General features: G+C 27.8%; 1 protein-coding gene across 1 annotated transcript; it reads left to right on the forward strand.

Annotated features, from left to right (window-relative positions):
- Nucleotides 1–6,377: 6,377 nt before the first annotated feature.
- On the forward strand, nt 6,378–8,515 carry J7337_013963 (uncharacterized protein; the record flags this gene model as incomplete). Its single annotated transcript, XM_044831438.1, has 3 exons — nt 6,378–6,626; nt 6,679–6,912; nt 6,971–8,515. The coding sequence occupies 3 exons, from the start codon at nt 6,378–6,380 to the stop codon at nt 8,513–8,515; spliced, it is 2,028 nt and encodes a 675-aa protein (XP_044673824.1).
- Nucleotides 8,516–19,128: the final 10,613 nt, after the last annotated feature.

Raw genomic sequence — 19,128 nt, forward strand, 5'->3', positions numbered from 1 at the left:
TAGGAGTATTAATTGCCTTTTACTTCTTTTAGATTTCCTTAATCCTCTTAAAGTTAGTATTATCTTCTAGGTATAATCTATTTACTTTTTATTATTCTTAAAGTTTTTCTATACTTTTTAAACTAGTATTATTAACTAATAGTACTTTCTTTAAGTATATATATTTCCTTTAAGTTATTACTTTAAATTCTTCTTTTACTTCTTTAATTAGGTATTAAGACTATTTAATTTTATTAAGTAGATCTTTATTTTTATAGATTTATTAATAATAAGCTATACTAAACTGTAGTTCTAGTACTTTAAGATTATTATATTATATAAAGGGTAAGTATCTTTTTATTTTTTCTTTAAGGTATAGGTTATTATTAGGAGTTCTAGGAATTATAACTAGGAAATAATTATTATTAAGTTTTTTTTATTTATATATATTATATTAGTAATTCCTATATAAAACCTATAAAATATTTTAGTATTATTTATATATAAGTAGTATTTATATATTATCTTAGGGATTAAACTCTTCCTTTTAGTATTATAAGTTTATAGTATTATTAATATAGTATACTTTAATTATTACTAAACTAATTATATTAGTATCTTTATATTCTCTAGCTTTTTATATATAAAAGTCTTTATAACTTAAATATATCCTTTTAATCCTATTTCCTTTATAAAGCAGTTTATACTTTTTAATCTATTTTTATTAAATCTTTTTATCCCTGTAGTAGAAGTATTATATTACTTATCTAGCTATGCCTTTTTTATATCTTATACTTTAATTATTCTTATATTATTAAATATAGAGTTAGTTTTCTGCTTTATATTCTATTTTTTATACTTCCTTTATAGCTTAGAGTATAGTTTTTATTAGGATATTATTAATAATTTATAAGGTTTCCTTTTACTTATTCTTTTTAAAGGTAGCTAGGCTTCCTTATCTTATTATTCCTAGAACTTGTAGTTCTCTTTCTTTATATTATTCTTTTAATTCTATAAGCTTCTTTTCTTTTACTTCTTTCTTTTTTTTTTACTAGGTATTATAGATATATACTTATTTTTCTAGGTCTACTATATATTTATAATAGTTATTATTTTATATCTTATTTTTTTATTCTTTTTATTACTTTTTTATTAAGGATTTATCTTTTTTTTATCCTAAAGTGTAATCTTTTAGTTTAACTTATATAACTAATAGATCTCTATTAAATTATTAATTATAGCTACTTCTTACTATTCCTAGAGTTTAGGTCTTTTATATTATCTAGGGTTCTTATTATTAGGTTAGTCCTAGAGTTTACTTACTTTAGTTAAGGTCTTTTAGTTTTCTTAATTCTAGGCATTACTATGCTATATATCCTAGCTAGTTATAATTATAATATTTATATTTAGATATATTTTATAGCCTGTATTATTTATTTTTAAGTTATATTACTTTAAGTAATATAGGTCTTAAGTATATTCTGTATAAGGTATTATTATAATAGTTGCCTTATTATTATTTTTAATTTTAAGAGTTACTTTAGTTATTATATTATTAGTTAAGGTAGTATAGGTTATAATTATTCCCTTTTCTTATTTTACTTACTCTCTCCTTCCTATATTTATACTATCTTTTATTAATTTTAATTACTATTATAATATACTTTATAATATTATCTAGTTAGTTTACTTTATATAACTTGTCTTTAACTTCTTCTTTTAGCCCTTTATAGTAGACTTCTATAAAGGCTTTATTATCCTATTAAGTCTTAAAAGCAAGTTATTAGAATTTAGTAGAATAGGCAGTATATAAGTAAGTCTATTTAAGTAATATAATTTTAGTAATTACTTATTATTTTTTATTAATTACTCTAAAATTATCTTTAAGTATATTCTTAAAATTATTTTAATTAGCAAAAATATTCTAGGTCTTTTAATCTTATATAATTTCTATATTTTCTAGGAAGTCCCTAAAGATTAGTTTAAACTAGTCCTTAGCATTTTCTTAAATAAGTAGTGTAGTAAAGAGTACCTTTTTAGTAGTAGTATCTAGCTTAGTTAGGAATATATAGAAATAGCCTTTTATTTAGGTTAGGAATAGAACTATATTTATAGCTTATCCTTTAAATAGTTCTAGCTTAGGTAGTTTAAAGGCTTCCTTAATATCTCTTCCTCCTTAAGGGTTAATATTATTATTAGTTATTAGGGAAGTTTCCTAGTTATTAATCTAGTTCTATAAATTGCAAATAGTATTTTATAGCTAATAGATTTTAGCTATTATCTCTGCTATGCTAAGTAGTTCTTTAGTATAAAGAGGTACTAGGCTGGTATTACTAGATATCTTAATAGTATAATATTACTTAGTATAAATATAGTATAGTCTAAATAAGAGCTATTAATGTATAATAGTTAGGGTTTCTAAATAAGTAATTAGTCTATATTAAGTTTATATTTATAAAATATATAAGGTATTATATTAAGTATATTAAGGTATTATATCTTTTAATAGTTAATAGTGTAGGTTAGGCTTATTAAGGTAAAGAAGTGTTATTAATAGCTAGTAAGCTAAGTTCTATTTAGTATTAAATAAATATATATATATATTATAGTAACTTATAGTATAGTAAGTTAGGCTTATAGTAAATCGTGAGTTAGATTATAAGTCTAATATATAGCTTATAATAGTTATCTCTTAATATATTATAAGTCATATACTAGTTAGTTAAAAATAGTAAGGGCCTATATAACATAAGTGCCTTTCTTAAGTTAAGTTATAATATTATCCCTATTATAATAAGCACCTTAATATATAAAATATATTTATATATACTTTTATAAAATTTAGCTTACTAGCTATTAATAAAACTTTTTTATATTAATTAAGCCCCAAGTATTAATTAGCTGTGTTTACCCTTAATTTATATTCCTTATACTGCTCTGCATTACCTTGCGACCCGATCTAATCTATTACTAACCTACCGAGCCAGCTTCGGCCCGCTAACATTTACAGTTTTTCCCCTAACGCCAAAGGCCTTTGGCCTGCCAAGGCCAGGGAAAACATCTTTTTATACTCATAGATTAAGGCCACTTGTTCAGTTAGATTATAAGGTTGAAGGCAGCGCTATATAGCCTTAAGACTTGCTTTTAAAGTTATTGTATTTTTTAGTATTATATATAATGCCTTATATATAATATATTAAAAAATAAGTATTATATTATATTATTCTTATTATAAGACCTTATTAGCTATACCTTATATATTGCTATAGAGATATTTTATTTTTTTAATATTAATTAAGCTTAATATATATTAAATCTATTATTTATAAATTTAAAAAAAAAGTAAAATATAAAAATAAATATTATATTTATTAATATTTAAGTATTAATTAGCTATATTTACTTTTAATTTATATTTTTTATATTACTTTATATTACTTTATAACTTAATTAAATCTATTACTAACTTATTAAACTAACTTTAGCTTATTAATATTTATAGTTTTTCCTTTAATATTAAAACTTTTATTTTATAATTTACTTTTTTATTTTTCTTTTTTTTTTATTACTTTTTCTTTACTTTATAATAGCTTTTAATTATATAATATAATATTTATATTTATAATTTAATTATTATTATTATATATTTTAATTTTATAAATTATAGCTAATACTAACTATTACTATTACTTAATATAATATTATTAATAAAAGCTTACTATTACTTTAATAAGTATTAATTTCACTTTAAGTAATTTATTAAGTCTTTTAATATTTATATTTAATTTATAATATAATTATTAAAGGCTTTATTTTTAGCTTTATTTTTATTAATATTAAGTAATTATACTTAATAGCTAAAAATTATTAAATTAACTTATTATATTATTAATAGTTTTTATAATTTTTAATTTATTTAAAATTAAGCTTTTAAGATTAAAGCTTTAGTATTAATTACTTTAATTAAGTAATAATAAAAAAAGTATTTAACTTACTAAAGCTAAAGAAAATATCTTTTTATATTTATAAATTAAAGCTACTTATTTAATTAAATTATAAAGTTAAAGGTAATAATATTATATAACTTTAAAACTTATTTTTAAAGTTTTTATATTTTTTAATATAATATATAATACTTTATATATAATATATTAAAAAATAAGTATTATATTATATTATTTTTATTATAAGACTTTATTAACTATACTTTATATATTACTATAAAGATATTTTATTTTTTTAACACTTATTAATAAAAATTATTATTTATTTATTATTATATTTAATTTTTTAATTATTTTTATTTATATTTTAAGCTATATTTAAATTTAACTTTTAGATTTTTAAATTTACTAAAACCTTTATATAATATTTACTAATTAAAGACTGGCTACTTTAGTTAAAATATTAAAAACTTAATATTATACTTAATTAATTAATTATTATAATATTATATTTTTTATATTAAATAAAACTTTAATTAGTAAATATTAAATAGAAATTAATATAAAGATCTTTAAGTTTTAATTTCTTAACTCTATTAGCTACTTTATAATAGTTATATAAGCTATTAAGCTATAAAGTAAAAGATTAAGCTATAATTACTATTAAACCAGTAATATTATATAATAAAAATAAATTAAGCTATACTATAACAGGTTTATCTTAAATAAGCTTTAAAATTAGATAATGCTAATTATATAATTAAAAGAAGACTAAAAGAGGGGTAATTAAGTACCAGAAGTCAGGAAGCAGAACAATACAGACAATTCGGTTTAACAGAAACTAACCTAAAGTAGCGCCATGCACATGTCGAAGGCAAAGACTCCAGGGTTCTCAATCGCTGCCTCTCCTTGCTCTCATTGACCGCGTCCAGAAAAGGGCAAAATCAGACTGGCACTCGATTAGGACGGGAATCTTTCTCAGAATGACACAATGCAGATTCCCAACTACATTCTAGGGAACTACTAAATCGACAAATCTGATTGGAGCAAGGTGGCATGTAAGGTTGTCTCCGGCTTCCCCATTTATGACATACAATAGTCTACCACGCCAAGCTGCTACACAACAAGCTTGCGTTAGACCGCTGCTCGGTACAGTTGGAGCCGCTCGGTGTAACAAACGCCGGCCGGGACGGCCGGCTTGGACTGATCTGGTCATATGGAGGGCCCACTCTACCCCAGACCATAAACCTAGACTACAGGGGCCAAGAAGTCTGAGGTGTGGGGTAATACATATGAACTTAATACTTCATAGGTGGTTCCAGTAAGGGTCTTTACCGAGTTGGGTTAAGCTGAGCAATGGACCAAGAAAGTTGATGCACCACTGTCTACGACCTCGAGGGGGTCTCGCATTACAGTCAGTAGTAACGTTACGCGTATTCGCATGTATGTTTGCCAAATTTGTGCTTCCCAACATGGCCACGGACTCCTCCTCGGTATTCTTTGATGATACAGTGCAATCGTCATGGCCTTACCCCGACACAAGTAATCAAACGGGGCCAATGGGAGGACAGCTCATATAATGTCTTAAGTTTCAGGCTAACTTCTTTGCGCTCTTGAGCCGTTTTGGTCTTTCCATCTTTACGTGGATGCCACCGCAGCACTTCGAAGTCGGACGAGTTCGAAGTCGGACGAGTCATGGGTAAACCCATCTCATGCGACTCGACTTCTACATCAAGGATAGTGTCGAAATGTAAGGGCCGATTAGTTTGATGATTTCAGTGTGCGGACTATTGCTAGACGCATCTTATTGCGGGGGAGACCACTTCCAATCACCGTCGGCTGTGAAAGTCATCGCGAACGTAGATGGCCCAAGATCAGACTTAAATGCTTCATGTCCGTCCCTCTTGTGCCTTTCCAAACTCACAAGGCATCAGTCTCATCATGATGGTTTTTTCGATCATCCTCATTAGCTTTGTGGCACTCCAATGGAGTACCAGTGTTGTTGCCCAACATGTTATCAACAATGACACTTTTTTCTATGGCCATAGTCCTCCAGTCTACCCTTCCCGTGAGATTTCCCCCTCTACCATTATTTGACCCACCTAACGACGGAAATGAAATGCAGCCCCGATGACAGGAACTGGATCTTGGGAAGCTTCGTATGGCAAAGCCCGGGCCTTGGTGAACCGCATGACTTTGGAAGAGAAGGGAAGCATATAGGTTCATTTTTAGAAGCACAAGGGAGCTAATCGGCAGTCAATAGATCAATCTTACATCTGGCGTTCAAGGCGATACTGGGTGTAGTGGCACTATTCCCGCCATACATCGGCTTGGCTTCCCGGGTCTCTGCCTCAGTGATGCGGGTAATGGTCTTCGGAACACCGATTTCGTCAGTGCTTGGCCTCCTGGCTTACATGTCGGAGCTTCGTAAGTATATTCTAACTCAGTCTCTATATGAATAGCGCTGAATTGGGACGTAGATGGAACAAAGATCTTGCCCGTATGAGAGGATCTGGTATGGCTGGCGAGTTCAAGGCCAAAGGAGTCAATGTGCTCCTCGGTCCCGTCGCCGGCCCTCTTGGTCGAGTCGTTCGTGGGGGGAGAAATTGGGAAGGTTTCGCGGTTGACCCTTACCTCTCTGGAGTGCTTGTCTCCGAGACTGTTACCGCTGTTCAGAAGGTTGGCGTGATGGCTAGCACAAAGGTAAGCAGCCCACTCTTGTTCACCAACACCATGGGTCTTGACAAATTTGAAGCACTATATCGGCAACGAACAAGAAACCAACCGTGTTCCCAATGAAGAAAGAGAGGCCGTTTCGTCTAACATTGACGATCAAACGATGCATGAGTTGTATCTGTGGCCCTTTCAAGACGCCGTGCGTGCAGGAACTAGCAATATTATGTGCTCATACCAGCGGGTAAATAACTCTTATGGCTGCGCAAATAGCAAAACCCAAAATGGGCTCCTCAAAGAGGAGCTTGGCTTCCAGGTGGGCCGCGTGCATTTCTCCTTGCTCGCCGTCCTTTGTCCACTGACAATTAGTTCAGGGTTTCATTGTATCCGACTGGGATGCTCAGCACGCAGGTGTTGCTACCGCACTTGCTGGGATGGATATGGCTATGCCATTTGGTAATATTTTCTGGGGGGGCAATCTTACTGCTGCTGTGCGTAATGGCTCTGTTCCCGAGCATCGCATTACGGATATGGCCACCAGGATCGTAGGATCGTGGTACCAGCTAGGCCAGGACAAGGACTTCAAGAGTCCAGGATTCGGCATGCCAGCCGATATCTCTAAGCCGCACCGAGTTGTTGATGCCAGAGATGGCTCGTTCAGATCAACTCTCTATCAAGGCGCTGTTGAGGGCCATGTATTGGTCAAGAACGTTAACCGTTCCCTCCCGCTCAAAGCGCCTAAGATGCTGACGGTCTACGGATATTCTGCCAAGAATCCCGACCAAAATGGTTATTCCAGTCTTCCGGCCGCCCAAGGAATCTCATTGTGGAGTTTCGGTCTCAGTTCTGTCGGTGATCCGCTCAATGCCCTTACAGCCATGGTTGGCAGGTCTCCGAATCCTCTTGGTATTGCCGCCAACGGTACCATTGTGTCGGGTGGTGGCTCCGGAGCTACATCACAGTCGCTTGTTATTTCTCCCTTTGATGCACTTGTGCAAAAGGCCTACGCAGATAACACCCAACTTTTTTGGGACTTCAGCAGATTCCCAATGGCCCCGAACCCAGAGACTGATGCATGTCTCGTCATTGCCAATGCCTGGTCCTCCGAGGGCTCCGACCGCCCGAACCTCCGAGATGATTATACGGACGGCTTGATCAAGAATGTCGCAAACAACTGTTCTAATACCATTATCGTCTTTCATAACGCTGGAACGCGCTTGGTAGATCAGTGGATCGATCACCCAAATGTGACAGGTCTCATCTTCGGGCACCTACCCGGCCAGGACTCCGGAAAGGCGCTAGTTGATATCCTTTATGGCAAGGTTAACCCTTCAGGCAAGCTGCCATATACCGTCGCCAAGAACGAGAGCGACTACGGTCATCTACTCAATCCAGACGCTCCCAAGGGCTCATACCACAAATTTCCCCAGAGTAACTTTACTGAAGGAGTCTATATTGACTACAGACATTTCGACAAGCTCAATATTGAACCTCGCTACGAGTTCGGCTTTGGACTCAGTTACACTAACTACAACTACAGCAACCTGCAGATCGACAAGTTTGGTGTAAATATAACACCTTACCCTACTGGCCCTGTTATAGAGGGTGGACAGGCTGATCTCTGGGAGACCTTAGTTAAGGTCACGGCTGATATCACTAATGCGGGACAAATGGATGGAGCAGAAGCTGCTCAGCTCTACGTTAGCATACCAGGCGCTCCATTAAGGCAGTTACGTGGATTTACGAAGCCGTTTATTAAGGCAGGCGAGACAATGCCTGTGCATTTTGAGCTGACTAGAAGAGATTTAAGCATTTGGGATACCGTGAGACAGAGGTGGCTATTACAGAGTGGTGACTATACTATCTTTGTTAGCGCAAGTAGCCGTATCCTACCGCTTGAAGCTAAGTTAGCGTTTTAGGTTATAACTTAAGAGGGAAGACAGTACAAGATACATACTAGGTAGATAATTTTATTTAGCTTAAAAGTATAAGTAAGAGAATAAACCCTAGTAATAAGACAGATAAACAGATCTATTAAGCTTAGTAAGCTATTACTTATAAGGCTATAAAAATTTAAAATATATATTTTTTATTAATTATAATAATATAATTAGTAAGTAAGTATTATAAATAAATAAGTACTATACTTTTCTTTTTTATAATTAACTTTTTTTTAATTTAATAATTTTTAATAATTAAAAATATTTTAAGCTTTAAATAAAGGTAAAACTCTTTATACTTTAAGCCTATCCTAGCTATAAGGCGAATATAGGTCTAAATTAAATAGAAATTATATATAAAAAAAAACCACACTAATAAAGACAGGGACCTGAATTAATTGCCTTTAATAAATTCAGGTTATTATTATAAAAAGTTAGAAAAAATTAATTTAAAGATAATATATTAATTAATAACTACTAAAATATAACTTTTTTTAAATTTTAGGCTATATAGCTAAGTATTATAATATTATAATTAGTTTTAAATCTAGTTAATTACATTTAGTATTATTAAAAGTAAGTAGTAATTAGTAAATTATTTATACTAAGTTAGCCTATATATTCTAGTATACTTAATAATAACTAAAAGAAAAAAAGAAAATAAATATAAAATAGCTATAAGTAAAAGAATTATAATAAGTAGCTAAGTTATAATTATTATAACTATATATTATATTAATATTATTAAAGGCTATTAATTAATAGAAGTTATTTATTTATAGTAATATATATAACTAAGTTAAGGTTAAGGTTTAAGCTATAATAACTATAAAAGTAAATATATTAATAACTTAAAATAATAATTAATAGTTACTAAAACTATATAATTAATCTATTAAGATTTTATAGCTATAAGCTAAGACTATTAATTATAAATACTATAAGTCTATTTATAAAACTGCTTTAGTTTTTATTTATTATTTATAAAGTATATTATTATATATATATTAAGGGGCAAGTATAGTAATATTTAAAGAAGTATTATAAGTTAATATAAGTAGTAAAAAGAAATAAGATTATAGTAATAATTTAATATAACCCTAATATTATAATAAAGTAAAGTAATTTAAAAATATAGCTACTACTATTACTAATAATTAACCCTATACTATTTATCTATTTACTAAACTAGAAGATTAGATATAGTAAAGAAAGGTATTTATATATAGTTAATATAATATAAGGTATATAGAAATATTACTAAAAAGAGTATTAATAGACTAATCCCTAAAAAAAAGGGGAAAGTACCTAAAAGTAAGCTATAAAGGCATAATAAGTACTATAGTATATTAGTATATAGTATTAATAGTTATTTAATAATAAGCTAGGTAGTAGCTAGTTTAAGGTTAAGTTTAGTAAATAAGCTAGCTAAGTAATACTTAAAGAAGTAGCTATTATTAACTAAATAAACTATATAATAAAGCAGCAGTAGCACTAGTTTAAAATAAAAGATAAAAAAAAAATTAAAATAATTAATATAAAAATAGATACTAATATATAGTTAAAGTATATTAGGTAAATAACCTATTTAGAAAGATTTAACCTAAAAGCTATATAGCAGTTAATTAATCTAATAAATAAATATAAGTATATATTATAGTTAATATAAGACAGTTTAATATAAGTAATAAACCAGGCCTATACTATAGCTATACTAATATAAGTTAATAGCTAGGTATTATTTAAAGTATAGTAAAAAGAAGTAAATAAAAAGCTAAAGTAACTATTTAATAATTAAATAGAAAATAATATATAGGCGCAATATATAGCTATATAGACTAAGTTAGTATATTATATATACTATACTAAAGATATAGTAAATAAAAATAGGCCTAGGTATTAATTATTAAAGTAATAAAGTAAGCCACTTAATAAATTAAGTAAAATTATTAAAGTATATATTAATAATCTAGATATATAGCTATTAAATAAAAATTAAATAAATAGGTTAGTATTACAGGTTATAATAGTATTATTAAATTACTATTTAGTAACTAAGGAATATTATAGTACTATTATTAGCAGATTAGTAGTAATAGGTATTTAAAAAGATAGTAATTAAATAGATATATTAAATTATATACTAATATATTTTACTATTATTAAGATTGCCTATACTATAGTTATATATTAATTATATATAAAAAGATAGGCTAAAGTAGCTTAGTTAAAGTAGGCTAAAATAAATAAGTAATAGAGAGAGGATAGGTTATTAAATAAAAAAGAAGCCTAGGAAAAAGTAGAAAAGGAAGCTATAAGTATATTTTATATTATATATAAAAAGGTATAGCAGTTTATAATAGTTATATTAAGCAATACTAAGGCCAAGCCTATACTAATAAATTAGATTTATAAGGTATATATATATAGTATATATATATAATTTAATATACTAGTAGGAAAGATAATTAATTAAGTTAAGGATTATATTAAGTACTATTAAGTATAATTTTAAATAAGTAAGTTAATAGAGATATTATATTTATTAAAAGATAAAGTATAAGGGTTATTAATAATATTAGCTATAGTAAATAATATTAGCTAATTACTGCAGATCTTATAGTTATTATTTAAAGATAACTATAGTAAAGATAGAGTAGGTTATTTATTTTTAAGAAATAACTATAACTATATATAGTTAGAAGCTAGTAAGAATTAGGGTATATAGTAAATTACTAATTTTATAAGCTATTAGAAGATTTAGTTTAATTATAAAAGAGAGAATAGGAAGCTATTTTAAGCTAAAGTAGTATAGTTATATAAGTAAATAGTAAAGGAGTTAATAAAAAGGATATTTTTATTAATATATATAGTATCTAGCTAGCTAATATAGGCTATAGAAATTTTAAGTATTTAATATAAAAATATAATAAATAGTAATATATATAATATATTTATATATAATAGTTTAATATATTTTATTATATTATACTATAAGTTATTCTAGGCTATAGGATAGGCTAAGGTTATCTATTAATATTTATTATATAAAGTAAATAAGTTATTAATATAGTATTTATAGTTAGTATTATTATTTTAGTAGTAAGTATAAGGTATTATTAAAGATACTAGTATATATAGCCTATATTTATAGCTAGATAAGGTAATTTATAAGGCTAAGATTAGTAAGATAAAGTAAAGGGAAAGGAAGTAGGTAGAGATAGAGACTAGGAGTAAGGAAGATAAAGTTAAAAGTAGTAATAGTAACTGTAGTAATAATAATAATAATATAGATAGTAATATTATAATTAAAAGCTAGGTAAAGGAGTGTAATTAGATATTAAACTATATCTATTAAATTATCTAATAGTATAGTTAGTAATTATTAGGTATTATATTAAATATTAGTTTATAGAGGCAGATTACTATAGCTATAGCATGCTATTATTTAAATAAGGTATTTAAGGAGTTAATATTAAATAAAAATAAAGATAATAATATAAAGGATAGCTTAGTTAATTTATAAGCAGGTTATAGAATGTATATAGCTAGTATAATATATATATAAGAAATATAGTAAGGGTTATTTAATATAGTAACTATATATAATAAGTTCTAATTAATAAGCTACTAGTAGTATTAGTTATTAAAGTTCTAGGATAGTAATAAGTTTATTAATAAAGCAAGCAGTATATAATAGTAAAAGTAAAAGTAAAAGCTATTTAAGATAAAGTAAAAATATAACTAATTATAGTATTTTAAATAGATATAGTAAGTAAATATTGCTAGCTAATTAAGGTAAATATTAGGTCTAGATATAGCATTTTATAGCTAATAAGAGGCAGTAATCTAGGCTATTATATAAGGTAAGAGTCTAATTATATAGATTATAGGTATAAAAAGAGGCAAGAGTATATTATTTATATTACTAGTATATTATTCTTATAATAGTAAAGGGGTAACTATTATAATTATACTATTAGTATTATTATAAGATAATTTATATTAGCATTATACTAAGTATTAAATTAAGATATATATTTAAAATAGTTATAGTAAACACTAGATTGCCCTTATTATTTTTATAATACTTAAATCAGCTATAATAAAGGGGTTTAGGGAGTTTATAAACTAGTTATAATTATAAAAAGTATTAGATTATATAATAGTAGATAAATACTATACTATTTTAGATAGTAGTAGCTATTTTTAGCTATAGTTATTAGAGTTAGGCTAGATATTAAGCGGATAGGGTATCTAAAAGGTATTTTTAATAGCTATATTACTACTAGATAAAGTTAAGTAATTTTTTAAGATATTAGGATTATTAGCTAGCTATATAAGGTTATTCTGATTATAAATAATAAGGCTAAATATTAGGTATAAAGTAATTAATATATAGCTACTACTAAAATATAAAGATTAATATAAGTAGTAGTAGTAAAAAAGGAAAGGAAAAAATAATAATAATAATTAGATTAAGAAAGATAAGGAAGTAAAGGATAACTATACTATTAAGACTATATATAAATAGTTAGATAAAAATAACTATAGTTAAGTTATTATATATACTAATATTATTAATAGAGTAGAATAATTAAAGTAATTATTAAAATATAGTATATACTATTTTAAGGTTAATATAATATTAAGGAAAAGGCAGTAATTAAGGTTATAGATAAAGTAAGGGCATTTAATTATAGTTATAAATATATTAGGATTAGGTATTAATATACTAGATATATAATTAATTATATATATAGGGATACTAAGTTAATTATAAGATTATATATAGGAAAGTAAATAAGCTAGGTAGGATAAAGGCTAAAGTAAGGCTATAGTTATTATATATTAGCTAGAGGGTAAAGCAGGTAGGCAGCTATTATTATTATTAGTTAATAAAAAGAAAAGGAGAAAGGCAGTAGTATTATTATTTAAGTCTAATTAGCTATTAAAGAAGGCAGTAGTTAAGTAATTTATAAGTAAGAAGTAGTATTACTAGGTTATTTTAAATTAGGTAATAGATAGCTAATATAATTAAGTAGGTTATTAGTTTAAGTTAGAAGTAGAATATAATATATATATATAGTAATAAGACTAAGTAAAGTTAGAGGATAATATATTATAGATTAAAAGAGAGGGTAATATAAAAAAGCAAAAAGTAAAAGAAAGATAGTAAAAAAAGGAAGAAATAAGAATAGAGGATATTATAAAGTAATTTAAAAAAGTATAATAAAATAACTAATATAAGCAGTTTAAGGTAAAATAAAAAGAAATATAAGAAAATAAAAAAGCTAAAAGGTTTAAAGAGGTTTTAGTATTTATAGCTAGTTAATATATTAGTTATTTTATAGTAGTAAGAAAGGTTAAGGAAGACTAGATTTATATAAGGGAAAAGTATTTAGTATAAGATAAGGAGTAATAAAGATAGGTAAAATAAAGTAAAGTAAAATAGTAAGAGGGTATATTTAAAAAAGGTATAATAAGGAAGTTTTTAAGTTATTTTTAGTATAGGTTACTATAAGCAATTTATATATATTAGGAGGTATTAAGTAATAATTAAGGATTATTTAAGTTATAGAAAGATAAAAAGTATTAATATACTAGATTATTAGTAAGTATATAAGGAATTATAAGTATAAAGTATATTAGCTAGATAGAAAAAGCAATTAAAAATATTAATAGAGAGTAAGAGTATAATTAGTAAGAGGTAAAAGATAAAGTAATATATAAAGCAGGGTTTATAAAGTAGTTAAAGGAAACAGTTTAGTAAGGGCTATTATAGATAAGCAGGTTTTATTAATATATTTATAAGATATTAAAGTTAGTAATAGATTAAAGTATAAGGTTATATAAAAAAAAAAATATAAATATTATTTATAAAAATAAATAAATTAAGAAAAAAATAAGAAAATAATAATAGTATTATATAAATAAAAAGGAATTATATAAAATAATAGTAAAGTTAATAAAAATAAAATTTAAAAAAAGTAAGTTTAAAAAAAAATAAATTTAAAAAAAAATAAATTTAAAAAAAAATAAGTAAATAAATTTTTAAAATAAAAAAGTAATTTTAATAAAAAGATAATTTTAAAAATATAAAAATTAATAAATAGTAATAAATAAAATATAAGATATAAAATAAAAGTAAAAAGTATAAGAAAGTAAAGAAAAGAATATAAAATATATAATAGTATTAGGGTTAGGGTTAAGATAGGGTTAGTATTAACTATCTAAGCTATCTTTACTTAAGTATTTTTTTTTAACTAAAATCTAGTAAGGAAAAGTAAAGATTTTTTTTAAAAAATAAGAAATAAAAAAAAAGTAAAGAAAATAAAAAATAGAAAAAGAAATATAGCTAATAAGGAAAAGAGAGGTAATAGAAAAGGTTAATAAAAAGAGGTATAGCTAGGAAAAGGTAATAAAAAGAGAGAATATAGCTAGAAAAGCTAGTAAAAAAGGATATAGCTAAATAAGCTAAAAAAAGGTCTAGCTAGAAAAGCTAAATAAAGATATAGTTAAAAAAGCTAAAGGAAGGGGATATAGGGCTAATATAACCTAAGAGAAGTCTAGAAAGACTTTCTAAAGGTATTTTAGGCTAACCTAGCTAGGCCTATAGGGATTTCTTTAGCTATAGAAGCTACTAAGATAGCCCTAGTTTTAGTTAAGGTTAGGCCTATAAAGGCATTAAGCTAAGCAGCTACTAAAAGGCCTATAAGCTCCTAGAGCTTCTTATAAGTCTTAGCAGTCTCTAGGTCTATAAGGCTGCTTATAGAGATAATAATAGGCTAGAAAAAGGCCTTTAATAACTTATATTTCTAGCACTTTTCCTCTATAGCTTTTATAAAGGTACTATAAAAGTCCTCCCTAGCTAAATCCTTAAAAATAGTAATAATCTAGATATTATAGTAATACTAGCTTATTCCTAGAGTTATAGTTAGATTAGCCTTAAAGCTAGTTTCCTTATTTACTAAAAGTTCTTTTTTAACTTTTAAAGCAGGCTAGTTACTAAAGGCTTTATAAAAGGCCCCTATAACCTTATTATATCTTATAATCTACTTTCTATTTATACCTTTATAGGTATTTTTATAGCCTAAGGCTACTATAGCCTTATAAGAGCTATAAAGTAAGCTAGAAGACTTAATAAAGTAAAAAAGCCTACTTCTTAAGGCTTTTATAATCTTAAAGTCTATAAAAAATAAGTCTTTTTTTATAAGTAAAACTCTAAACTACTTATAGCCTAGATAGCTAGTATTTTCTAGCCTAGCTTACTTATAGCTAGTAAACAGGTTTTAAAAGAAGCTCTATAGCCTAGCTTTATTAGCCTCTTTTAGTACTTTTTAAGCTATTTTTCCTAGCCTAGGGCCTATATCTATAAGAGGCTTTATTTTAATTTTTTCTAGAATAGGTTTAGAGGCTTCCTTAACTACCTAATATAGCTATATAGCTAGCTCCTAGTATAAAGGGATTCTAAGACTTCCCTTTTTAATAAAAAAGGCTATTAAGTCTAGACTAGGCTTTTTAAAGTAGTTACTAGGGCTTCTAGCTAGTAAGGCTATAATAGCCTGCTTAATTAAGCTATTAGTTTCCTCTTATAGGTTTTCTAGACCTATAAGGTCTAGCTGCCTTTATAAGTACTTTAAAAGGAGCTATATACTTTCCTTAAAAAGGAGCAGAGTATACTATTTAAGTAAGTCTTAAAGGGCTAGTAGGGCCTCTTTTAAGGTCCTTATTTTCCCTTTTAAGAAGGCTCTTTTTAGTGCTATAAGACCTATAAAGGAGCCTAGGGCCTTAATTCCTTTCTCTTTTAAGTCCCTTATAGCTATTTCCTTACTTTTAGCTAGGTTAAGCTAGAAAGGGGACCTAGAAAAGACCTTCCTAGCTATATCTAACTGCTAGGCAGGCAGTAGTATAGTATATATTACTATTTAAGGCAGGTACTTAATTAGCTAGAGATAGGCTAAAGTTAGTATACTACTAATATACTATATTACTAATTCTAGTTAGCTAATAAGAATACTAGAGCTTACCTTTAAGTAAGTGCTTAGGTTACTATTAGCTAGGCTGTAAGTAGTTAAGAAAGTTAAATATAGGTAATAGGATAGAGAATCTATATTAATATAGGTATATATATAAGAGGTAAAAGAGATAAAAGAAGTAAAAGAGGTAAAAGAGGTAGGTTAAGTTAAGCTAAGCTAGGCTAGAGTAAAAAGGGCCTAAGGAAAAGAAAAGAAAAAGAGAAAAGAAAAAAAGAGAAAAAAGGAAAATATAAAGTATTATACTGCGATGTTAGGGTTGGGTTTGTCTATTATAGGTGAGTTAGGTCCCTATTATTATATATGTGATTGAGGTCCTGCTTTTAAATATTTTGGAATTTATCTAAATGTCTAGGCTATACAGACCCTAGTCGCTATTATATATATAATCGAGGTCCTACTTTTAAATTATGTAATTAATTTAAACGTCTAGGTTATATAGACCCTAGTCCCTATTATATATGTAATCGAGTCCTACTCCTATTAAATATTAGAATCTCCTTTTAAACTCTTAATTTGTGTTAATTATAATTCTTATTATCTTCTTTATTACTTTTATTACTGTTATTATTATTACTATTACTATCTTTGCTATCTTTATCTTGATGTTTATGGAGATTAGAATGTTAGCGGACTAGTGCTGTCTAAGTATTAGTATTACCTCCTGTTATACTGTCTAACTCCTCTATAAAACCTTGTGGAGATATATAAATACTGAGTAGTTCTGGAATAGATGTTTTTTGTAAGCTGTGTTGATTGCTGTCTGTAGCTATCTAAACCCTAGGAACTCTTAAGTCCCTGGAAAGACCTTATATATTATTACTAGTAATAAGGGACTTTAGGATGGGCTAAATGATATGCGTATATGATGCCTGGTAGATTTCTAAAATGTTAGGAATCTTGTCTGTAATAGTAAGTGCTATAGTATGGAACTTATCCTCTTTTTTAATGCTATTGGTAGTATGAATCTTATTATAGTATGTAAAGAGGCTCCTGGAGATAAAGATGTAGATTCTAGGATTAAAGACGTTTACTATTACTGCTAGCGATTGCTAGGTATAAATCTTCTTGGCTAAGGTGCCTTTGGGAAGATAGAGCTTCCTGCTGAGATATTTGGCGATTCTTGTTAAAAGGGTTAGCCCTGCGTTGGTGTCTATTCTGTTCTTAATGAGGAAGTCTTTAATGTCTTTATTAGATCCTGTTGCGGCTGGGTTTGACTACTGATCCTATTTATGGATGAGCGATACCTTTATATTAATTAGTTGAATATTGTTGATTGTTAATATGTTAGGGCTGTTGTACTGAATGGCCTAAGCCTAATATAGGGTGAAGCTGGATAGGGTTGCCTGCCTACCCTTGCGGATCTTATCTGCTACCTTGCCTGCGTTCTGGTCGAGGTTGGCGAGGTGATGTTGCGGGTGGCGGCCATAAAGATATGTTAGTGCATTAGCGAGCCGTTTCTGGCTTTGGTTGCTGAATACCTTATGTAGGATAGTGATACCTATGATATAGATCTCTTGAGAAGATAGCCTGCCTTTAAAGTCCCTTTTCTGCAGCCTGCGAGTAATAGCTAGGGTATTAAAAGCGCCATATCCCTCCTTAGAATAGTTTCTGAGTCTGTTCTTTGCTTTTAAAGCCTTTACTAGAGTAATTAGCTTATTATCTTTACCTAGTCTTAGCTTTAGTACTTGCATACCTGCGCTAAGCTATATTATAACAGGTTCGTTATTGGTCTAAGGGACCTGTATAAGAATACAGTTAGTAAGTAGCTGTAAGGGGATGTTGCTATTTTTATTATTGCTTTTATGATTATTTAGTATATATGGTAAGACTTATGTAGATGCCTGGAAGAGCTAGGTGCCTTTTAAGAGCGTACCTAGAGGAAAGAGTGGCTTCTCTACGCGATATATATTATAGCTATCTGTCTTTAAGTCGCCTTCTTTATTACTAGTTTAAATATAGCGCTTAGCAAGCTTATAGGCTAGATAATCTGGTATGCCCTTCTTAATAAGGGATATGTACTACTAGTTAATAAACTTCTTAAGCTTTCTCTTATATTTAGTAAGGGTCTTAAGTAGATCTGTAAGATCCTGCTTATTTAGCAGCTTAGGTGATAGTAAAGCATATTACGTTAATAAGCTAGCAGTGTCTATACTTAGAATAGTATAGGAGGTAGAATCTGGAAAGAAGCTAGATAGTAAACTGCTGTTTATATTAGTGTTAGGAATCTGTCTAGAGTGAAGTGTCTTCTGCGTAATAGGCTAGCTTAACTTAGCCCCTAATGCGTTAAGGTTATTGGTAATAAATAAGCCCCTGTCTGAAAATACTAGTGAACCCTTATTATATCTAGGAGCTGTAATACCTCTACTATCTAAAGCGTGGCGCGTAGATAATCCAAGCCTTCTAGGTTAAGATTTAGGTATTTTAAAAGAGTCTCTGGTATAGTTAGGTAAGCGGATATGTTTAGTAGTAGGCTTTGCTATAATAGTAGAGGCTAGAACTATTGTCCTTTTTCTACCTGTTAGTGGTATATTACTAGTCTGCCTCTTGATAATT

Source organism: Fusarium musae, chromosome 12 (assembly GCF_019915245.1).
Source record: "Fusarium musae strain F31 chromosome 12, whole genome shotgun sequence".
NCBI lineage: Eukaryota > Fungi > Ascomycota > Sordariomycetes > Hypocreales > Nectriaceae > Fusarium > Fusarium musae.